This window comes from Sinocyclocheilus grahami, unplaced genomic scaffold (assembly GCF_001515645.1).
Source record: "Sinocyclocheilus grahami isolate Dianchi unplaced genomic scaffold, SAMN03320097.WGS_v1.1 scaffold550.1, whole genome shotgun sequence".
Classification (NCBI taxonomy): domain Eukaryota; kingdom Metazoa; phylum Chordata; class Actinopteri; order Cypriniformes; family Cyprinidae; genus Sinocyclocheilus; species Sinocyclocheilus grahami.
Window position 1 is genome coordinate 114,612 of NW_015505729.1, and position 24,855 is coordinate 139,466.

General features: G+C 36.9%; 1 protein-coding gene across 1 annotated transcript in view; it reads right to left on the bottom strand.

Annotated features, from left to right (window-relative positions):
• csmd2 (CUB and Sushi multiple domains 2) overlaps window positions 1-24,855 on the bottom strand; it is a 294,566-nt gene that overhangs the window by 100,632 nt on the left and 169,079 nt on the right. The window contains exons 12-24 of the mRNA XM_016238904.1: window positions 24,395-24,577; window positions 22,357-22,683; window positions 18,851-19,045; window positions 17,981-18,119; window positions 16,512-16,699; window positions 15,046-15,234; window positions 14,593-14,709; window positions 12,992-13,207; window positions 12,715-12,903; window positions 11,327-11,496; window positions 11,077-11,233; window positions 10,771-10,962; window positions 6,165-6,291 (exon numbers count right to left, since the gene is read on the bottom strand). Of these exons, the coding sequence (XP_016094390.1) occupies window positions 6,165-6,291; window positions 10,771-10,962; window positions 11,077-11,233; window positions 11,327-11,496; window positions 12,715-12,903; window positions 12,992-13,207; window positions 14,593-14,709; window positions 15,046-15,234; window positions 16,512-16,699; window positions 17,981-18,119; window positions 18,851-19,045; window positions 22,357-22,683; window positions 24,395-24,577 (2,389 nt within the window). The remainder of the gene's footprint in view (window positions 1-6,164; window positions 6,292-10,770; window positions 10,963-11,076; window positions 11,234-11,326; window positions 11,497-12,714; window positions 12,904-12,991; window positions 13,208-14,592; window positions 14,710-15,045; window positions 15,235-16,511; window positions 16,700-17,980; window positions 18,120-18,850; window positions 19,046-22,356; window positions 22,684-24,394; window positions 24,578-24,855) is intronic.

Sequence of the window (24,855 nt, forward strand, 5' to 3'; positions counted from 1 at the left end):
GAATTCCAAAAGGAACTCTGTTATTTTTTACAGGAAAATACAACAAAGTATATCGTTTACATGTAGCGCATCAATTCTGCATGTTATGTAAGACTCTCGCTCTTTGCGCGTGTGAGAGAAAGCGACGGCGAGTCGTGCACCTTCACACTAGAAACACATTACGCCAAATACACAAACACAGGTGGGCTGTGCATCCATTCAAATGAACTGAAAAATATCAGATCGCTTGACGGAGAGTGAAACTCTGAAGCGCTCAGTCAGAGTGTTCTGTGAGTGAAAATATATCTGAGCTAATCATATACTCAGCCTAACTCACACACTGGCGAGTAAAATCTGAGAATATATTAGCCATTGGCTAATATTAGACATCATTTAGTCGCCCAGAGTGAAGATTTAGTCGCATATGCGAGTGATTTACTCGCAATGTAGAGGGTTGACAGTCTATGACAGTTGACAGTTCATTGAAAAACGCTCGCAGTTAACGCAGATTGCCCCCTCGAGGACATCGCTTGCATGCTCTTCGCCCAAACAAAAGACGCAAAGATCATGTATGTCATCAGGTGTCAGATAACGAAGACACGGATGCGCACATCTCCTAAACGTCTTGCTAGTGCTCGCCATAATAAAGGAAGAAAGATCGCTCTCACCACTGGAATGCACGCTTCAAACAAAAGAGTCAATGAAGACGAAGAAGAGGATGACGTATTCTTCCGGCGCCTATTTATACTATAGTCGCACCGGTAGTGACGTCATAGGCTGTCGCCGGCCAACGTGTTGTTGGTGTCAATAGCTGTGTCTCATTTAGAAGGCTGCACCCTCTGCAGGTCGAATCCTCTGGAGGTCGCATCCTCTGTAGGATGCATATACGAAGTGTCCTTAACCTAGAATTAAACGAGACGGTCTTTGTAGGACTGGCGGAAAAGGAAACCGGAAGTATCACGTTGCTATGCCAACACATTTAGAGCATCGTTGCGCTCTCACACTACTTAAATGAAGGAAAATTATTTCTAAATTTGGAAAGTAATAAAAAAAAAAAAAAAGGTTTTACTTGTTTTGTTTTGTTCAATGTTTGAGGAGCTGCAGCATACATACAGCAGGCATCTATTAGAGAAAAAAAGAAGGAGGTTATTAAAAACAAAGTTTATCCGTTTTTACCGAGGCGAATTAAGGTAAGTTGTAAACACCACATCGGCGCTTGTGTGTACGTTACTCTGCCGGCGCCGGCATTTTTCAAATTAACAACGGTTGTTCACGGCGACGCAAAGAATTGTGGGTTATCTGTAGCAGCAAGGATATACCTCATGCATCCTCCAAAATCCTGTGAAAGGAGGTCGCATTCGAAGATCGCATTCGGAGTGTCCTACTTGCTTTTCTGAAATGAGACAGCCTCGATGACGTATGCAGCCTTCAAATGCGACCTCCGGAGGGTGCAGCCTTCTAAATGAGACACAGCGAATGTATGCTTCAGACACGGGTCACAACGAGGCGTTCCCCATAGCGTCCCCTAGAGGACGCAGTTCAAGTTCCCTTGAAAGGGAACTTGTGTTTCTCAGTGAAACGTGTTATTTATCAGACGTAGAAAAAAAAAAAAAACTAACTAACAACAACAATAAACTAAATGTAATAAAAAAGAAAAAAATAAGAACATTTAAGAAATAATGTAATAGCCCTGCAAGTCATTTTAATTCACCATAATCAAAATAAATTAATATAAAAATAAAATAAAATAAAATAGACCAGCCATCAATCGAGTTGATGTCACTTCTGGTGCAAACGTAAGAACAGACCGCAGGAAAAGAAATAGAGAAGAGTGTGGAAATAAAAAGGAATAGAACAAGAGAAGTTAAAAAAAAAAGTAAACTTTGACAAGATGGGACAGAAGTGAGAAGTGAACAGAGTTAATGTATGACTTGAAGGCTTTGGAGGAAGAGAAAAAGAGGTTGATAAAACAACAGCATAGGGAAGGAGGGAAGAGGGACCCCAGCTTCCGTTAATTCCTCAAATTTCTTTCGTGACTGCAGATGAGCCTTGAGCGTGACAGTACGATCCTTTGAGCTTCAACTCGAATGTTCCAAACCGGCTCTGGAACAGCAGGCTTAACCGATATCTAATCCCACGTGGATGAGAACATTTGGGGCTAGGCAGTATATCTGTCTCTATGTGCGTGCGTGTGTGTGTGTGTGTGAAGTGGCTGCTGAAAGTAATTATCACCTTTGCCAAACAAAGGCATCTCAGATGTAGGGAAGTGTCTGTGATGAAAGAACGATGACATATCGCCTGCACCCCCGCCACATGAAACCCCAAAGTGTGTCCCTCCCCCTCAGCATCCTGACACATCATACACACATCCCAGTCCACCCTTACTCATCCTTTTATGTCTCCACAGTTAGACTTTTCCATCAGCCCCTCTGGATAAGGAAGTCTACCAGGACAGGACAACTGGGGCAGAGAGGTATCACAGAATACACCCTGTGACAGTTCAAATGTATCACCCATTATATAAAGATATATGGTGTTTATACTGTGGTCTATTCAATTTAAAAATAATCCATCTAGCTGAAAAATATAGTGTACACTCCAAAGTGTGTTGCAGATGGTGCTTAACGACAGCGATTTTAGTTTGACATCATGCCAAAAAAATAGGTTAAAAAATAAATTTGTAGATTTATAGAATTGTTTTCAAGTATAAAGTAAAAATAAAATAAAACATATACTGTATCTAAAAATAAATAAATAAGTAAATAAAATAAACAATTATTTATATATACATACACTACCGTTTAAAAATTTGGGGGCAGTATGTTTTTTTTGTTTATTTTTAAAGAAATTAATACTTCAGCAGGCTTTGTCAGTAACATTGATCAAAAGTGACAATAAAGACATTTATAATGTTACAAAAGATTTATATTTCAAATAAAAGCTGTGCTTCTGAACTTTTGATTAATCAAATATTTCTAAAGGATCATGTGACACTGAAGACTGGAGTAATGACCATCACAGGAATAAATTAGAATTTTAAAGAAATTTTAAATATGTAAAACCAGAAAATTATAATTATATTATAATTAAATTGAAATAATATTTCTCAACATTATTGTTTTTTTCATGATTTATTTATTAATTCAAATAAATGCAGCCTTGTTAAACATAAGAAACTTCTTTGTACACTTCTTCCTAAAATGGCTGTCATACAGGGCTGTCATTTTGGTCATAGCAGGGACTACTTGACCCCTAGGGACAGCTGTCCTCTCTGCTTAAACCATCTCTAGCTCCCTTCCATCTTTTTGGACAGCATATTCTGAATACTGCCTTAACAGAGTCCTACAAGACATCATCCCAATCCTAATGCATTGCAAATGATCTTGAATAATTGATTGCTCAAGATGAGATCAAAGAAATGCATGTGCATACCTTACAGTGGGGAACTAGGTCTGAGACTGGAAGGAACCCAAGCTATTAATTATCCTGTGCCTGTGGAAGGGGATCTAATAAACACACATGCAGTAGAGCAAGAGGATAAAAACCTCATTATTTGACCTGCAATACTCATATGTGGTCATGTAAAGATACATGTACTAAAGATGCATGAATAAACAGCACATCACATGCAAATACACACTGTAACAGCTGTTTACTGTCGCCAACAGGCTTTTTTAAAAATTATATAATTTTATCAGAAGGGAAGAGGAAGGTGTGGAGTTTTCTGCAGCTTACGGTTCACAGTATTGAAACACGACTTCCATCTAATAATATTTTTAATAACTCACACACACGTAAACACTCTCAAGCTCAGCTATGTTTACTTTTAGTGTTTACAGATTTCAGTGGTAAAAACTTCTGATGTCTTCATGTCGTCCTACATGTGGCTGTCAGCCAATAAAGGCAAACCTGACTGTGCATGTGATGTTATGTTTATTTTATTATTATTTTATTTAAATATATTACTATATAAAACCATTATTTTAAATTGTAATACTATTTAGTAGTATTACTATTATTATCAAATAAATGCAGTATTGGTGAGCATAATGAACTTAAATAAATAAACAATCAATAAATAATCAATCAATCTGACTGACTGACCCAAACTTTTAAAATGCATTAAATATATATGTGAATGAATGTTTCATATATAATAACCCATGAGAGGCTAATTGTTACAGTGCTTTGGGGGTTAGGAGGAGTTTTAGGCACTTTGCTTCACAATGTGCTTAAGTACACTGTAATCACATGGCCTTTTATGGCCATGATTGCATCAATGTTTACATGACACTGACTAAGTACAAGCTTTAAGCAGGCAACATCTGAGTATCAAACTGTATACTGTATTAAATTACAAAAAAAAGACAGGTGACCTCAATTATTACATGTGGCCTGCTCGTCTGGCGCAAGTATCTGGAGGGGTGTACCAATATTAGATGCTCAATAACCCTTATGATATAATTACACTCACCTCATTGCTCATTTCCAACTATTTATGGACGCAAAGAACACAGGATAAAAGGCAAATTTGATTAAGCTCTTCACATCTTCAAGGCACCTTGTCAAATGTCAATTTCAAACCACTTTAACACAGCAAGAAAGCAGTGTCTGGGAGCTCTTAACATGTCTAGATGAAGGGCGGGGAAAGCATCTGATAAACAGCACAATTAAAGGGCCGGACAAATTAGGCAGAGCTCGGCTGCGAGATTTCATGCAAAATTGCGCTGGCGAAACGAGCGGCAATTAACAAGGGGGCATGTTCATTCATTAGTGCGAAAGGGAGCGATTTGCTGGGGAAGGGAAGAGGTCAGCCTGTAGGACTGCCAAAGTGCTAATGTCCTCCTAGCTTCTCTGAGTCGTGCTGACTGTGACAGCACGATGAACAATACTGGCATGCATGGAGCTAGAGCTCGGCTTGCCAGCCAATCTACACTCAAGGCGAGAGCTGACAAATATACCATCAAACCAATTAGCCAGAGTATGGCAAGAGTGGTGGGACACAGCATAAGAAGGATGGACATACCGAGTCATTTGAACAAATGGGTTTGTTTTCTGGAGGCTTGTTTCCATCACGAGGGGGAAAAAAAACACTAAAAGATAACTACAAATTCTGACCTTTTTCCTCGTAATTGAGAGTATATATCTCGTAATTCGGACTTTTGTTCTTGAAATTCTGAGTTTATATTCTGCAACTCTGACTTATTTTCTCAGAATTGTGAGATATAAAATTGCAATTGTGAGTTACAAAGTGCAGTTTTGAGGGGAAAAAGTCAGGCCACAATTCAGACTTTATAACTAGCAATTCTGGGAAAATAAAAATAAAAATTCTGATTTGCGAGATGTAAACTTTTATTATTATTATTATTATTATTATTATTATTATTATTCAGTGGCAGAAAGAGGCTTCCATTGTTTTCCAATTTGGAAAGTAAACAAGAAATGTCTTGATAGAATATTAATAAATGGCATTGTGTCATCATAACCTAAATGAATACCAGTTATTATGCAGGAATAACTAAATTTGGACATTTCAAAACAAAATGGCAGCTACTCTTTCGAGGTAATGGTCTAATCAATAGCATTCGATTATGACTTCTGATATATGAATGTTAAATGCCAGAACTTGCTTCTTCTGAAAGGTCAAATGTCAGTCAAACGCCATGCTGTTTAAAATGTTCAAATTGGTTAAATTGTTAAATATTAGTGTTTTATTTTAATATATAGTATTATACATATATTAAAAATAGATATATTATATACAATGCAAAGTGTGTATGTACCCATTTAATCATATTTGGGGGACAACTGTGTAGCCAGAAGTGAGCTAAATCTAGCAAAACTTTCTTTTGCGGATGTCCTCATTTGTAAAAACACAGCAAGTCCGGGTATGAGTTAGGGTTATTATTAACTAGCTGTATATAAAAACAACAGAAGTCTACGGGAATGTCTCCATTTACAGTAGATAGTAAACACCCACTATGGTACTATATATATAAGGAGTACCATAACGGTACTTCTTTCATGACCCAATGACCCAATTAAGGACGTTTCTAGAGCTTGGGATCGACAGCAAGGTCGAAGATATTGGATGGAAGTTACATTTAGCGGTAGATGAAGATATCAAAAGCAAAACAGAAGAGACAGATGGTGAGAAGGAGGGTAATGGAAAAGCAGATACCCACCCGATGGTGCTTCCAAGTGTCGCCTCAATGGTCCAGACACAGTGCAAGTTGTGCTCATAAGGCGCTGGGTAACCAGGAGACAGAATCCGGCCCATGGGCTCATCTTTAATCGTTCCTCCACACTCGGCTGGGTGAAGAAAGAGATAAACAAAGGCACAATCCTTCAATGACAGCTCACAACACTGCAGCACAAAACAGTACATCTTCTACAAAAAGACATGAAACAAACACAGCTGAGTCCAAAAGTCGGAGACCACTAGTGAATGCTTTTATTGTACAATTTTAATAAATATTTATTTAAAATAAATAAATGTTTTAAATAATATAATATAATATACTTGTTTAGTTTACATTAGGTTTGAATTAGATTTTGAAATCACATTTTCAATGTGGACAAACATTTCAGGTCTTGGGTATAAATATTCCCACAGTTGAAAACTTAAAATCAATATATAAGTATATATAAAGTGCCTTTAAGTGACATGTCCGCTTCTGTAAGGGATTCTGGATTCGTATCTAAATCCCTGAAGCAAGGATGGTACACAGTGTGCTGTGCAGTGATGCATCATCAGGTGGCAGGGACGCGTATAACTTTCCACTTTAAAAGAATACACTCAGCACTGAGCAGAGCTTTATGAGTGATGAGCAGAATAATATGGCCGTATATCACCTCCAGGATTAAGCCTTCCCTGGGGAGGGCATATTTCCTTCGGCTAATATCACTGATAGTGTTGGTAATATGTCCTGCCCCAGACATGACTATCCATCTTACACTGGGGCAGTAGTGGTGGGCAGCAGGGGTACAAATCACTTGTTTGTCAGGAGGATGGGGCCAGTGCGTGTGACAGTTCCAGTTTCACGGATCAGGAAGTCATAAGAGTGTTATATCCAACCCCTGCCATTGTCATCCCAGAGATCAAATGCGTGTGCCCTACTGAAATGTTTTTGTTATTGGCATTCATTCATATTTGTAGTCCACATTGAAAATGTGATTTCAAAATCTAATTCAAACCTGATGCGTTCAAGCATAATTGGATTATATATGAGGAGCTGCCCGATAGACTGTGTATATACAGTATATTTACAATATACTTTATACAGTACATATACAACTAATAATGTTTTTGAGTTTTGATAGGTATCCAGAGAGATAGCCTAAAAAACACAGGGCAATTAAACAAAAGTGCATACATTTTATAAAGCAACCGATTTAGTCAGTTTATTAAAATGCAAAACAAACCGGTTTACTCACAAATGTTAAACTTTTCATGAAAACAGAGGAGTAATCTGTTTTAACAATTTGGCTCTACCACACAAAATATTTAGAAATTTTAATATCCCAGAACCTGTTTTTTGATATTTTTAAATTCATAATTATCTGATATCATATGCATTTAATATTTTTATTTTATTTTATATTTTTATTTTATTTAGACTGTCATTTTACTTTATTTGTATATAGTTAATTGTAGACAATGCCATTTCGAAAGGACAAATTGGACATTCTGAAGCTTTGAAACTTTGAAAAAAAAAGCAATAGTACGAAATAAAGTCTTTTTCCCCTCCGTACAAAATGTTAAGAATACAAGTATTGATCAATAGTAATCTGTAAAACAGTGACTACTTTCCAAAAACAGCACTGAAGTATAGCAAAGTACAATTTTACATCATTCAAGCCAGTGGAAGGGCATTTCACACATTTGTTCCAGACACTTTCCCTACACACATCTCTCCTTGAGTCTCGGACAAGCAATGACACAAATTACATGGTGGCTGGTGTTTGTAGTCATGTGAGATATTCATGTCACAGCACGCAAGTCAATGTGTTCAAATGCACAGTTCAGCCTCGCAAGCCATTGTTATACATGCTGAAAGGTGTAATCATAGACACAGAGACACTTTTGATCTTTTCTGCTGGTAGTGCACATAGAAAAAAAAATGAATTGTTGAATGCAAAAGAGAAAGTAAGAGAAAAGGGAAAATAAATAAATACTTAAATAAAGTGGTGTGAGAATCTTATTGCATTGAATTTTTTTCTTAATCACTACTTTTGTATTGGTATGTTTCTTAGGATATCAGACCGAATCAGACAATCTAAGATAAACAGCCCGGTTTAAATACTAGAAACACCATCAAACTTAGTTGCTTTCTTTTTTTTGGGTCTGAATTTTTGTGTCTAGCTTTTAGCTTTTTGTGTCTGGTGCTCACAAGTTAATGTCTTAAACTGCCGATCTTGTTACATATGCTAATTAATAGTGTTTTCACTATATTTTGGATATAAATATCCATTGCAGAATTGATGTCATACGGCTCGTTCACTGAATCGCTGGCTGTCTCAGTGATCAGCCGTAAAACAGTGATTCTGTCCTAATTCCCTTACATATTAATGGTGGAGTTCCCTTTAAAATCTTAAATGATTCCCTTTGAGCTAAATTGACCTGTTTCCCTTACAGTTTTTTTTTCTTGTGTTAATCTCAAATGTTGAGGTTTATATACTGCAAGATATTTATTTATTTTATTTTACTTTATTTTCATCTGTCTTTCTTACTCTTTTTTTGTGCAGTTTTTTCATCTTATATGAATTTGGTTCTGACGAATGTTCCCATAGTGAACAGCAGAGCCATAAATCACGATGAAACAAACCCATCTTCTTCAACTCCTGAGATGACCTGCTTCGTAAGTCATAAAACTACATTTCTTGCTCTCTCATTCTCTTTTGCTCTGTCCTCCCCTCCCTCCTTTCTCGTACTCTCACCAACTTCTCATTTCTCACTGTCCACCCTCTGTTTTCTACAGTACGAGTTAGTTTCCTGTTGTGGCGGATGAAAAATATTTGCTCATGCCTTTACAGTTCCATTTCTCCTCTCAATATGGGCATTTCAATATTGCCTAAAGGTCTCCATAGGCTCAGGTGGGGAAACATCATAATTCAAACACTTTGAAAAGTGGGTCTGTGGTAAACTCATATTGAGGAGAACCCAGGCTGTGTATAAGAGTGGGTGGAAGAAGATGTAGACATGAAGAAGAGAAAAAAAGAGGAGTGCTTGAATTAATCGACCCCTCTCTGCTTTGGGGGATTATATTCATGAAGCAAGTTCTTGAAGAGTATATACTCTTCATGAAGCAAATTCATGAAGAGTATATCATACAAGACCATGTGGCAGAATTAAACTTTGTGATAAAATAAGGTAATTAGGATTTCCTGGAACGTCATAAATTATATTATTTGTGTGAGGGCATCATCTGGCTTCCAATATTCCAGCATTCCATATCCAATAAAGCCTTATTTATATTGAAAAGAGAAGTATCTCGTGTTTTGTGCTCACAAGTTAATGTCTTAAACTGCCGATCTTGTTACATATGCTAATTAATAGTGTTTTCACTATATTTTGGATATAAATATCCATTGCAGAATTGATGTCATACGGCTCGTTCACTGAATCGCTGGCTGTCTCAGTGATCAGCCGTAAAACAGTGATTCTGTCCTAATTCCCTTACATATTAATGGTGGAGTTCCCTTTAAAATCTTAAATGATTCCCTTTGAGCTAAATTGACCTGTTTCCCTTACAGTTTTTTTTTCTTGTGTTAATCTCAAATGTTGAGGTTTATATACTGCAAGATATTTATTTATTTTATTTTACTTTATTTTCATCTGTCTTTCTTACTCTTTTTTTGTGCAGTTTTTTCATCTTATATGAATTTGGTTCTGACGAATGTTCCCATAGTGAACAGCAGAGCCATAAATCACGATGAAACAAACCCATCTTCTTCAACTCCTGAGATGACCTGCTTCGTAAGTCATAAAACTACATTTCTTGCTCTCTCATTCTCTTTTGCTCTGTCCTCCCCTCCCTCCTTTCTCGTACTCTCACCAACTTCTCATTTCTCACTGTCCACCCTCTGTTTTCTACAGTACGAGTTAGTTTCCTGTTGTGGCGGATGAAAAATATTTGCTCATGCCTTTACAGTTCCATTTCTCCTCTCAATATGGGCATTTCAATATTGCCTAAAGGTCTCCATAGGCTCAGGTGGGGAAACATCATAATTCAAACACTTTGAAAAGTGGGTCTGTGGTAAACTCATATTGAGGAGAACCCAGGCTGTGTATAAGAGTGGGTGGAAGAAGATGTAGACATGAAGAAGAGAAAAAAAGAGGAGTGCTTGAATTAATCGACCCCTCTCTGCTTTGGGGGATTATATTCATGAAGCAAGTTCTTGAAGAGTATATACTCTTCATGAAGCAAATTCATGAAGAGTATATCATACAAGACCATGTGGCAGAATTAAACTTTGTGATAAAATAAGGTAATTAGGATTTCCTGGAACGTCATAAATTATATTATTTGTGTGAGGGCATCATCTGGCTTCCAATATTCCAGCATTCCATAATGCTCACACAACCCTATTTTGGTAAAAAAATATATATCAAGTTCTAGCCTTACTATATTTATCTTTTAATTAAAAAAAAAGTAAATTTTTCCCCATGGTATCGAAAACGGTACTGAATATCAACATTTTTAAAGATATCGTATTAGAAATGTTGTCCCTACAGGTATAGGCTCTTTTAGATAAGGCAGTGTGAATGAGTATTCAGTAACGTCTTACCGACACACAGTGGGAGTGGGCTGTCCCATGCTCTCCTCTCCCCTCTGAGACATGTCAAAACCTCCGGGCCCTTTAAAGTGTAGCCAGGATCACAGCTATATGACACTGTGCTGCCTGCGAAGTGACCTTTGTCCTCCCGTTTAAAACCATACTGAGGCACACCTGGGTCCTCACACTTCACCAACTCAAAACCTGCAAAAAAGACAGGAAAAAGAGTGTGTCCTTCAAAACCGGTCTATCTATCTATCTACACACAAATGCATGTACTGCTGTGCAATGGCTGCAAGGAGTCAGTGTGCTACTCACTGGAGAAGTGCAGCTCAAAACCTTTGCTGGTATTGTCACTGTTGCTAATGAACTCCAGCCACATAGTGCTGGATGTACTGTTTAGAGTGACATCCATCATCTCTGTGCCTGTGAAGGTGCCCAGCAGTCTGGCACTGTTACTGCTACCATCATACACCTGAAACACACACAAAACAGTCACATACAGTCATCAAATAATTTACAAACCAACATTACACACAGGCACAAATACACACTATGTCACAAAGACCTTAAGCATGTCGTCTTCCTCCAGGCGGAAATCCCGCGCTCGGAGCTGGATCCCTTTACCGGGTTGGGTTTGGATGGAGTAGATGCACTCATGGTTGTTACCATAGTAACCAGGGTAGTTGGGAGAGAGTAAAACTCCTTGTTTCCCAGTTACAGACGATCCACATTCAGCTGCAGCAAGGGAAGTAAGAAGTCAAATGACCTCTGACAAATGACCCATGATCTCAGCATAAACACAAGCACACTTTATACACTCATGCTGGCAGTCAGGGGGTGGTGTGTGTTTGTGAATGAGTGCAAGTCAATTTATGCTAGGTTATTGAACTACACAAATTAAAAGCTGAAGCAAAACTGAACTTTTTGACAATGACAACACTGCCTGGATCACAGGTCTGTTCAGACGCTAATAATTTAATACAACCGACTATTTAATACAACCGATGCAACACTATTGCAATTCTGGACGATACCTATAAGTTAATCATTATTATGATATTACGGATTATAACCAATGCATTAATTGTTTTAAATGCTACACGTGAATTTAGACATTGCATCGCAATTTTGAGAATTTCTAAATATCACAATTAAGATTTATTAACCTGTTGTATTTAAAGATTAATTTTAAGTGAGTGCAAAGGTAATCTAAAAAAGAGGTAATTAAATATTCTGAAAAATAAATAAAAATCTCTAAAATCAGACAATAACTGATATGTCATGCATCCCTAGAAACAACATAATATTTCTCAAATAACATTATTGAGAAAAATATTGGGGGTTTTCTGGATGATGTTTTTTTGAAAAATAAATAAATTCAATAATAATAACTGACATACCCAACAGACCTTAAGTGAAGTAAATCAAATGTTATTTATTTAAATAAGTTTAAATACAAGCACATTGACAAATAAACAAACATATGTTTACAAATGAGCTGACCTAGTTCCACAAAACTGGTAAACAAATATGAAGCAAGGATAAGCCAGATACTGCTGCAGAAAATACATAATACCTAATTACTTGCTTTAACCGGAATGTCAAAATCATAATGTAAAAAAAAATTACATTCTAAATTTAGCATCTAAGCCATTGCAGCACATATTAAAATGAAGAAGTCTGGTCTCCAAGATACTTATATGCTGATATCTACCATTATATTAATGCTGCTTAAGCATTAGATAGAATTTGGAGCTGGTGCTCTTTATTTTTTTTTCTTCTAGATGGTGAGTCATAACCTTTTTCTTCCCGTCTCATATCGAGCAGAACTCTGAAATGGGGGCTGCTTTAGCCTTTAACATCAGCATATGTGCATGCATGTCTGAGCACATGAGGGGAAATATGTGGTAAAATTTGCAAACAAAGCAAAATGAAAAGCATGTGACCACCTACCAACACACCTTGGCAGAGGGGAACTCCAAACCCGTCGACGCCCCCCTAGACACACCACCCTCGCAGGCCCCTCGAGACGGTACCCCGGAAAACAGGAAAAGATAATCGCATCCCCCACCCCGAATTGCAGCCCCTTACGAGTGCTGAAGGGGGGGACGCCGGGATCTTCGCAAGGCTCCAGATCGTATTCTGAAGGGAACAGAAGGAGGATTGATATTTTGTAGCTTCTTCTGTTATAAATGTCATGTGGTTTAAGCTACTGTACAAAGGTCTCTACCTGAAAAAGTGATGTTAAAGCCCTCATAGGACACAGAGAAGTCTGAGAGGAAACGGATCTGAGCGGTGTAGTTGCCAAAAAGTCCAGCGCTGAGAAGGGGTGGCAGTGTAGACCCGGTCAATCTCCACAGGGGCTGAGAGAAACTACCATTTTCTGTGACTAAAAGGTGGTCGTGTGGACTCTCCAAGTGAAAGGTGTGAAAGATAAACTGGACACCTGCAGAGATTGAGAGAAGGAGAAAAACACTGGATGTAGATACGTAAACTGTTTAAGAGTTCACAAATGCTTCAGTCACAAATAACTGCAGGAAGACATATGTCAAATCTTCAGATTTGACCGGATTTCTGGTGCTAAAATTATCACAACAGACAAAAGGCACAAACAATGACTCTGTACTGAACACACCATGTAAACACTCACAGCGCAGGGTGGAAAAAGCATATGAATCCCTAGGCTAATGATTTCTCCAAAAGTTGGCTTCAGCTGTGTTCAGTCAGTTAGGTGAGATTGAAGATGTTAGTCAAAGCTGCCCTGTACTATATAAAAAATAAATGCTCAATTTTGGAGTTTTCTATTCAAAAGAAGCACTGCCTCATGTGAACTGCATCCCAAACAAAAGAGGTCTCTGAACGCCAAAGATTAAGGATTGTTGACTTGCATAAAGCTAGAAAAGGTTCGAAAAGCATCTCTGAAAGCCTTGATGTTTATCAGTTGATGGCAAGAAGAGCTCGGCTTCTCTTCCTGAGTGGGCGTCTAGCAAGAAGAATCCTAGAGTGTCAGCTAAAGACTTACAGAAATATCTGGAACATGCTAACATTTCTATCAAAGTGATTATGATGCATAAAACGATAAACAAAAACAATGGAAGAAGAAACATTGCCGTGTTTCTGAAGTCCACGAGAGCATGTGAAAGTTCCTCAGTGGATAGGTCAAACAAGAGTGAAAAGAAGACTTTGAAATTAAAGTATGGTGGTCCATCATGATTTGTTGGGGTTAGTTCACCCAAAAATGTATTCTCGTAGCTTCATAAAATTAAGGTCGAACCACTGATGGACTATTTGAACAATGTCCTTACTACCTTTCTGGGCCTTGAACGTGGTAGTTCTATTGCTGTCTATTGAGGGTCAGAATTAGAAATCTCTCGGATTTCATCAAAAATATCTTAATTTGTGTTCCGAAGATGATTGAAGATCTTACGGGTTTAGAACATTTTCGGGTGAACTATCCCTTTAATGCCTCTGGCCCTGAACCGCTTGTCATCAATGACAGAAAAAATGTATGTAGTCCTGACTTCAAATGGATTTGGTATGATTTCATGAGAGATTGATTCATGCCATAGTTGAACTGAATCAATTCTGTAAAGAGAAATGGTGCAAATTTCTCCTGACTGTTGTTCAGGTCTGATCTACAATTACAAAAACCATTTGGAGGAGGCTACAGCTGCCAGAGAGTCAACCAGTTATTAAATCCATACTTTTTGAATCTCATGCTGTTTATAATGTGTGTTCACTAAAGACATAAAGACATTATTGTTTGTCTTTCATTTAAAAAGACTGTCTATACCTGTCAAAGAAAGAACCAGCTTCAAAAAGTGGCCTCACCTTTACCATGTGAAGTCTCAATCATCCACGTACAGTTGAGGTTATGGGGGTAGAAGTCAGGGAACCCAGGGGACAGAATAGTGCCGCTGTTCCCCTGAATAAACCCGCCACAAAGAGCTAGAGGAAAGAGAAAAAGATAAACTTGACTATTTTGACTATTTGTCAAAACACTGAGCACAATCCTACTGAAAGAAATTTTACAGAAAGTGCCCTTCTGAAGGACATCAACATATGGAGGTGAATAATTCCTACCATTACCCAAGGGGACAAATCAATAATGGCCTTAAATATTCAAAGCCTTGTGGAATAGGTGAAGAGAGCAGAAAGGGTAGCTTCAAACCGTAAAGACCATTCCAGTCTGGGAGCGATTATGTCATTTAAAATAATGTCCTATCTCAAATGTGTCCTTTTCCCAGGCGGTGACCATTTTAGTAGGTATAGAGTGGACCGTACCATCACAGCTGGGCAGAGGGCGACTCCATTGGAAGTTAGGTTCACACTCAAGAGGCTCATGGTCACTGAGGGTGTATCCTGCTTCGCAACTGAACGTCACCAGCGCCCCCACATAGAAATCATTGCCGTGCCGCTGACCGTTGACTGGGATTCCAGGATCAACGCAATGGTCTGACTGGAGCTGCAAGGCTTGAAGAGAAAATAAACAAACATTAACATGGAAAACAATCTATGATTATTCACTCAGGTGGCTTTTCAGGGCAGAAGTTATAAACTGTAAAGTTACAGACTGTATATAAAATTGTGAATAGTCATTTCCTGCTTTTTAGGTTTAGATTACCTTTGCTGTCATCTTGCTTAATGTTTAAAAACATCAATAATTTAAGAACATTTCATAAATGTAAATCTTGCAAATCTCAAAATCCATTTTTCATGTTGTATATTATATTGTTATAAATCCACACTTAAAATTACTGATTTTAGTTTTTAATGTTTTATTTTTAACTTATTTAAACAACATAGTACATTATTTTAATATGGTCAATTTATTAGTTATCAGCCATAACTTTTAAGCATTTATCATCTTATCTATATTAGTCAGACTTTTATTATTGGTGCATCTCTAATTATGCCAATCAGATTAAGTTTATGGAATGTTTTGCTTATTCAGATCATTCAAAAATTATTATTCTTGTAGACAGAAGTAATACCAATTCTTCGACAGCACTTTCTGCTTGAGTTGATGTACTCAATAATTTAAGATGAATTGAGATTTTTAGAGAAACAACAAGAAAAGGTAACAAACATGAGTCATACCAGCATAACAGCCATCCTTTCAGTTCACAAAACAGAGCTGACAGAGTTAATTCTGCAGTCTCGCATATATGAACGCATGTACACTGCAATGTTGCTTGTGTCATGTGTTTGCACATGACTGAAATCATCTCACAACATAATCACCATCCTATTATATCATTATTACAGGACCTGATTAAAATCACTGCATGTGGCTATTAATTATAGCTATGCCTTCATAGCTAGTATTCACAGATATCTGTGCTATCAGATCCTTGTAATTGCAGCCATGAAATGCATTGGAGAGAAGATAATATCAAGCTTTATCTAACTAGCATGCTTTGACTAAATTCTAAGCATTGTAGGAGACTTTGAATATGAATCACACTTATCATGTCTCTTCATTTAAAAAATGCAATTAATAGTTTTGTGATATTTTACCATGTGCATTCTGTAACCAAGTATGTTATTTAAGACTACTGAATATCATTGAGTAACTGTAATAATAAATTATAATGATAATAAAGCCGTTTAATCTGTAGCCGATTTAATTAGTAACATAAGGTCTGTTGTAAACATTCTTTGAACAGACTTTAAATTACAACATAAAATAAATATGTTACAAAAAATGGCTCTTTTCAGATCAAAAATACAATAGTAGATCATCATACTCTCATATCGGATACGGAAGCCAATGTCAGAGTGACTCTTGTCGGTGGTGAAGAGCAGGTACAGGAAGCTGGATGTGCTGATGAGGAACTGAGGGACCTGTGTACCCTGGTAACTGCCAATCAGAGGGGAAGAAGGATAGCGTCCGTCCCGTACCTCGAGAACATCGTAGTTAACCTCTGTCCGGAACCTGTGGATCAGAACAGCGCTATGCATCAGCATGGCAGCTTCACCACAAAGTGAGACTACATGGATTCATCACAGTCCTATTCGCCTGTGTTCCTGCAGGATACCACATATTTACAGCTAGAACAGAGATACCACATCATTCACACTGAAAACCAAAGCAATGTGTGTTGTTTGAGTTTCCTGCAGCAGCGGCTCACTAAAGCCCTGATGCTTTCTGTATTCACAGTCAAAACATCAACTGTCCCACCGGCCTCACCTTTAAAAAAAATAAAATAAAATAAATCTCAACAACAACAGATGGTAGATGCAAACATTCATACTAAACACGCACACATATACAATAAATAAAGAAACCGCAGGGACCAGTAGAAGGAGAGCGCTGACACACAACAGTTATGTAGCAGGAGAATCGGTGGATGAGACTACATCAATCTGTCTGGTATCATCGTGCCATACGCTAAAATGTATACAGACACCCCTTTCTGATTAACAAGTTTGGGTATTTCAGTACTGTCGTTGAAGACAAATTTTACTGCTACTATACAATGACATTCTAGAACATCCTAGAAGACTCGAGCGTGGAGATCCCAAATGAGCCACAAAATCATTTTAGGGGCTCTGTGTATAATGACACAAAACAATGCAATCTGGCAATTAATTAATTAATTAATTAAATAAATTACCTATCTACCTACCTACCTGTCTGTTTAAAACTTGCATCGTTGAGATTTTTAATTAGCAAATAAAGATTAATTGTTGTTGAATTCCTCATTGGTAAATTGCTTTGGATGAAAGAGTCTGCATGATGAATAAAATGTAAAATAAATAAATAAATAAATAAAAACACACAGAGCAACAAAAAACAATAAACAAAGAACAAAAACAAAACAATGCAAAAAAATAACAACGCACAAAAATAATAATAATAAAATAAAAAAACAAACAAACAAACAAAAAAAGCAGGTAAAGGGCATTTGATCTACAAGTCTTTGTTAAATAAATGTTCAACAATCACATATGACTGTGGATAAAGCCATTCTATATAAGCAGAGGTAAAAGATATGTATACTGATTCAGAATGAATCCTTGTGATAGCTGGGGAAATGAATAGACGGATACTCTTATTCCAAGTCTATAGTGAACATCTGCAGTGCGCTAGTGACCTATTTATGAAATGATGATAACCAGTAGAATGAAAGACAGGAGGGAAAAATGAAACCGGGAGGCTTATTAAGAACAACATGACAGTTCAGAAAAAGAGAAAATGAAGTCTTGTACGCACTTGTCAAAGATGATCTTAATAGGATATCCTGGCGGAGCCTCGATGATCCACTCACAATTGAGGGCCTCTTTATAAAGCTCAGGCCAGCCTGGGGACAGAATGATGCCGCTAGAAGCCTTGAGGTTTCCACCACATGGAGCTAAATAACAAGAGCAGATGACAAACAAAAAAAAGATTACAATTTTTTAATTACCAAATTTTAAGGCCAACGCTATTTTTTTTCTGTGGTTTTCACATGCTAGAAATAAACAGTAAATCACAGAAATCCAAAAAGATGTAAAGAAACCAGATGAAAAGAGCAAAATAAAAGTGAAAACCAAGGAAGAGATGGCAGGAGTGCTCACACAAACTATTTCCTTCAAACAGTCCACAATTTCAGCCCGGCTATACACTTTAACGTATAAACCTTCCGTCAAAAAAATTTAATGTACAAAGAAAATCTGTCTTTTTCCTAAAATGCTAAATCTAAAAGCTGCATGTGTTCAACAGCTGAAGTGGATGATCTCATCTTTTAACAGTGTACTGAAGGGCATCTATAAAAGGCACTGCTCAATAAATGGCATCAAATGATTAGTAGTATACAGCAATGCATTTCATAAAAAAAGAGGATGTGTTTTTCGTCTGTAAGAATTCAGACAGTTAATACTTCTTGAGCACATTCCAAAAGTATAGATTATGACTTTTTATTCCACTGACATTTCAGTTGCACCAACATTTTAGTCTGTCTCCGAATGCACTTAAAGTACTTAATAACTGAACAAACTTTCTAAAAGTTCAGTAAAGTGCAAACAGAGTTGGAGTATATAATTTTGTTTTTGTTACAAGCAAACTTGTTAATTATGAAATCTATTTATTAGAGAGAGGACAGACCTTCACAACGTGGCACAGCGTTGTCCCACACAACATTTCCATCTTTGAGAATGCAGGAGATGGTCTGAGAACCGTGGGTCTTCATAAACCCCTCTTCACACAGGAAAGAGATGGAGCTGCCAAGCTGTAGACTCTCACCAAAGCGCTTTCCGTTTACTGGAACGCCAGGGTCGGGACACTCGTTGTGCCGGAAAGCTGCAGGGGAAAAAAAAACAAAAACAAAACAACAACAATGAGGCAAGAATATGAAATATGGAAGAGAACTGCATGCTAACTTCTACCTAACAGGCCAAAAAGCTGGGCACAGCAACGACAGGACTTTACTTATCATATTTAACCATACAATTTGAAGTGTATACAGTATACATACCGTATACTACCGGTCAAAAGTTTGGGATCAGAACGATTTTTAATGTTTTTTTTTTTTTAAAGGAGTTTCTTATGCTCATCAAAGCTGCATTTATTTGATCAAAAATACAGGAAAAAAAATTATATTGTGAAATATTATTATGATGTAAAATAAAGTTTTTCTATTTTAATATACATTAAAATCTAATTTATTCCTGTTATGCAAAGCTGAATTTTCAGCATCATTACTCCAGTCTTCAGTGTCACATGATCCTTCAGAAATCATTCTAATATGCTGATATATTATCAGTGCTGGAAACTGTTGTGCTGCTTAATATTTTTTGGAGCCTGTGATACTTTTTTTCAGGATTCTTTGATGAATAAAAAGTAAAAAAAAAAAAATTAAATTAAATAAAAAAAAGAGAATTGATTTAAAATATAAATCTTTTCTAACAATATACACTACCGTTCAAAAGTTTGGGGTCAGTAAATGTTTATTCTTAATTTTTTTGAAAAAAAATTAAACTTTTATTCAGCAAGGATGTGTTAAATTGTTAAGAAGTGATAGCAAAGATTTATATTGTTAGAAAAGATTTATATTTTGAATAAATGCTGTTCTTTTTTACTTTTTATTCATCAAAGAATCCTGAAAAAAGTATTGCAGTTTCCAGAAAAATAAAAAAATATTTGGCTGCACAACTGTTGCCAACATTGATAATTCTAATAATAAATCAGCATATTAGATTGATTTCTTAAGGATCATGTGACACTTTAGACTGGAGTAATGGCCAACATGTTTTCAACATGTTTCTGGTTTTTACTTTTTATTTACCTCTTTTCGTGCCATAGGCAAAACATATTTTTGGGCCCCCCGTCCCTATTAATATAATAGGCCTAATATTACCACACAAGCAAACAAAAATATTTCTTAATCAGTGAAACCGTTACAGTATTTTCTATTGCAATAAGTGCTTGCGTTCAGTCAATAAAAATCAAATGTAGTTCTTAATTAAGTTTGAGAACTGAGAAAGACAATTCCATTAATAGGCGCGGCGACGTGGCCACATAACCACTTCGGGAGTGCATTATTTCTCTAATAATTTTAACAGCCTAGAGTCACAATCACACATCAGTTGTTCAGATGATTTGTTTCAAGCTATTTAACATGTTTCTGTCCTGAAATCTCGCGCGTGTTGAACTAGCTAATTTTTTACGCAGCTCATCCCAAACCTTCCGTTGCAAATTCCAAACTGTAATTTTAGAGCTAATAACAGAGGCTTGAGCCATTGATGTGCAGGCTAACACAGTTATTAATGCAGTCTAACGCAGTTATTAGAGAGAGAGAGAGTGAAAGAGAGAGAGGGAGAGATTAAGCGCATATGAATACCTGCGTCTGTGCATCTCTCAGCAGTTTTCAGCAGCAGCGTCTACTAATAGCTAATCTTTAAATTGAACTGCTTCAAGAACCTCGCTACTGAGAAATGTCATGTAGCTTTTCAGCTGCTAAACTATTTTATTGATAAATTCACGGGGCAGCACTGATGACAAGTTTCTGTCCGCGTGTGTGTGCGAGTGCGTGTCTGTACTGTGTGTGCGTCTGTGAGAGAGAACGGGAGAAAGATAGCGTGATTTCCGTGCATAAAAAAGGTTGAAGACATGGAAATAGTTTTTCATTTTTACCCTATTGTTTGTTATATTTATTTGCTCAATGTCTTTTGGGGTTTTGGTTCTTTGGTTCTTTTACTGTTGTAGATATCCTATAGTATAACAAAAATATTATATATCTCTTCATTGTGTTTGGGCCCCCCCAATATTGTAATAAAATGCTTCAAAATTACAGTTTTTTTTCTGTATTTTTGATCAAATAAATGCAGCCTTGATGAGCATAAGAGACTTATTTTAAAAACATTACAAGTCTTACTGATCCGAAACTTTTGAACGGTAGTGTATATATACATACTGTACATACATACATACATACATATATATTGTATATACTTCATTTTGCTAAAAAAAATTATTACTTACATTTTGCTAAGACAAAAAGAAAGAAAATACAGTTTGTTTTCATGAATGGACAACTTCTACAAGGCCCCATATAAATTAAAGAGGGAGTTTTCAATATGGCCACTGAACTGTAGCCTTTACGGCTCATCATTTTGGCTGTATAACTACACTAATTCATTTTAGTTAGAACAAAATATTGATTTATGTGCCTCCCTAAGTTTCTTGCTTCAGTGGGAAGCTTGGAGCTACTCAGTACCCATCGACAGGACTTCAGAGAAGACGTATTACCAGCAGACAAAATCTCTCCAGAAAATCTGTTAATTCCTGGTACAGCATCACACTAAATGTGCCAAGGTCAAGGAATGCAAAAAAAATACCATTCCAAATACATATATGGTAAGTCACTTTCAATGTAAAGCTAACCTTTTTAAAAGCTCTTATTGTGTTTCCCCTCACGCACTGGACATGAATTCCTTCCTCATAATAAACTTGATGACTCAAAATGGGTCTCAAACCCAACAATTTTGCATGTAATCCATCACCATCATATGCCAACAAGCCCTTCGATGGAGTTTGTCATCTCTTTAATTAACATGAATGATTGGAGCATCCCTCTCACTCCCCCAAAAACATACCGCATGGGGAGTCAAACCACATGGGATCACCTCCAGACAGCTTCAATTAACTGTGGCTTTATTTAATTACATATGTATTTGGAAATAAATTCTAATTAAATCTGTGGCTCATGTTATTCTTCCTCACATGGATACTCAAGTATCTATCAACTCTGCTGACATACGCTATGCCCCATATATAGTGATTACTGAAGGACGACAGATATTCAGTCGTGAATTGTACAGACAATTCTCTCCAAAGGGGAAATAAAAACTTTCTTAATCTGTCTCATATAACAAGAAAACTTCTGAGCTCTTTTAACTCCCAGAAACTTTTCAAATTTGGTGCATGCTACCACTGACAAAACATCTGAACGCTATTGTTATCTATTATACATTGACTTTTTGGTCTCTAACTTCAATGTGACGTTAGACTTAAAAGTATGAACAGGTCTGCCCAAAATAACTTGAATTCATTATTCATTTTTACCACAGAAAATAAAAAGTCATGAATCTAGAGCTGTCTTTAAAACGTACTGGTGAAAGTGATGTTGAAGCCACGTTCTGTGTATGTATGATCAGTCAGAAACTCCAGCCTGGCCACGTGGCCGCTGGTAGTGATGGGTGATGGCAGCACATCTCCAGAAAAGGTGCCCAGAATTGGTGACTCTGCCTTGCCGCCATCTTTAATGGACAGGAAGTCAAACTGTTTCTCCATGCTCAGGTCGTTAAAGGCCATGTTGATGCGGCTCTCGGGTTTGGCGATGATCAGCCACACGCAGTGCATATTGTTTCCGTACTCCTGAGGGTAGTTTGGTGATAGCAGGACTCCAGATGGAGTTGTGAAGTTGAAGAAACACGAAACTGAGAAAAGGACAAAGAGATAAAACAAGCAACAGTTAAACACAGGAGGCATCGTGCGTCAAACTGTGAGGCGAACTCGAGATTAAAACTGCCACTGAAGCTAAAATCAATTCACAATGCATAGGGAGGTAATTTGTTGTTGCTTAAACAATACAGCAAGACAGGGGGTGAAAAATTACAGCTTGTAGGATGTGCACAGTGTGATAGCAGCATCTGTAACTACAACTTATAAGACCTCTCAGACCTTGACAACAGACATTTTATGAAATGGTCACTTTCTTGCTCATATACACTCTTAAAAATAAAGGTTACAAAAGGGGGTTTTCACAGTGATGCCATAGAAGAACCATTTTTGGTTCTTCAAAGAGCCTTTCAGTCAATAGTTCTTAAAAGAAGGACATATTAATGATCTAAATAACCTTTTTCCACTATAAAGAACATTTTGTGCAACAGAATGTTCTATGGATGTTAATGATTCTTCATGGAACCATGGATGCCATTAAAGAACCTCTATTTTTAAGAGTGTATGTCTCGTTTTTTGTTACTAGGTTTTCCTAAGGATGATTTGTGAAATTTGACGATAACATGCTCCCAGAATTATGTGCCAGGACAACCAGAAGCAATTTGTGAGCTGACTCCCTGAGAAGTGTAAACACTGTGGCTTTATAGAAACATTTATCTATCAAAACATTTATTAATTTGTTGAACCAGACACAGCGACACTGGCTCAACAAATGGTGTGACTTTGGGGCAGGACTAATGGAATACTGAACTTGAATCCCCTCCTTTTATACTTTTTTTCTTACTCATGTATCCCTCAAAGTGCATCAAGTGGGTGGCTAAAATAATAGTGAATAAAAATATTAGGTGTATGTGTACAAGTACGCTATGATCTCGCCTATTGTAGAAGATAATCAGACTGAAGATGCTGCAGAGAAAGAGAATGTTTATCTCCGGGGGAATATCCGCAGGCATTAACTCATTTTCAGGATTTGGGACAAAGCTGAGAGGGCAATAAGCATCACTAAATAGCCATGGGGAGAATGAAAATGAGCTCAGTGGTGGACTGAAGACGAATCGTTATGACTCCACCTCATATGAATGACTTTGCTGTCTGAGCTAATAATAATGTCATAAAATAGCAGAAAACAAAGTTGTGAGTCAACTGCAATTCCACTGATGTAATAGGATGGTAGCCATTATAGTGAAAAATGACTATAGTCTGGGGCAAATTGATGGTATACATGAATCCAAATAATAGAGAAAGAACAATAATATCAAAACAAGTTGGACAAGCATTAACTGCCAAAAACATTGTATGTTATGACACTCAATTCAAACATTTAAATGCCACAAAAACCTTTCTCTACTTAGCGGTAGCAAACAAGAAAATCAACTGACTGCATTTTTACAAATATGTCTCTTTATATTTTCCTGCTTCTCAAATACGCAGTTTTTCAATTCAGTTAAAATTAGTCAACTTCATTATAAGACCCTGATAAAGTAAATAAAGCAACTAAATGTGTTAAATGAACTGTCGCTGTGGCTTTAACTTGAGTTATAGTTAATGATTTAATGGCTCAGCTGATGAGAGGATGTATCGGTGGGGCCATACTGTGCTAAAGACAATAATAATGGTGCACTATATCCTCCCAGGTGTGATCATGTGGGTGTGGAAAGTAATGCATTTTGGGTAAGATCTGTCACTTACACACACAGCTTGGCTTCTTGGCTGACCACTGATTATTTTTCTGGCAGGTAATGTTCTTTTTTCCTACCAGCTCAAAGGCTGGAAGGCACTCAAAATATAGCTTGTCTCCATGTCGGAAGCCTATGCCTTCCCTCTTGCCATAGGCTTGGATTCCAGGGTCTCCGCATCCACCCTGGTTAATTTCTGAAAAATAAAAAAAGCATGAGACATTTTTGCAAAAAATTGTTTCCATCAGAGTTTTAATGGGAAAGAAGGGACAACTATATTTTAAAATAATATATTAATTTGATGGAAAAGCTGAATTTTCAGTAGCCATTACTCCAGTCATCAGTGTAGCATCCTGATTTGCAGCTCAAGAAACATTTCTCATTATCAATGTTAAAAACAGTTATGCTACTTAATATTTTTTGGAAACAGTGATATATATATATATATATATATATATATATATACAGTGGTGT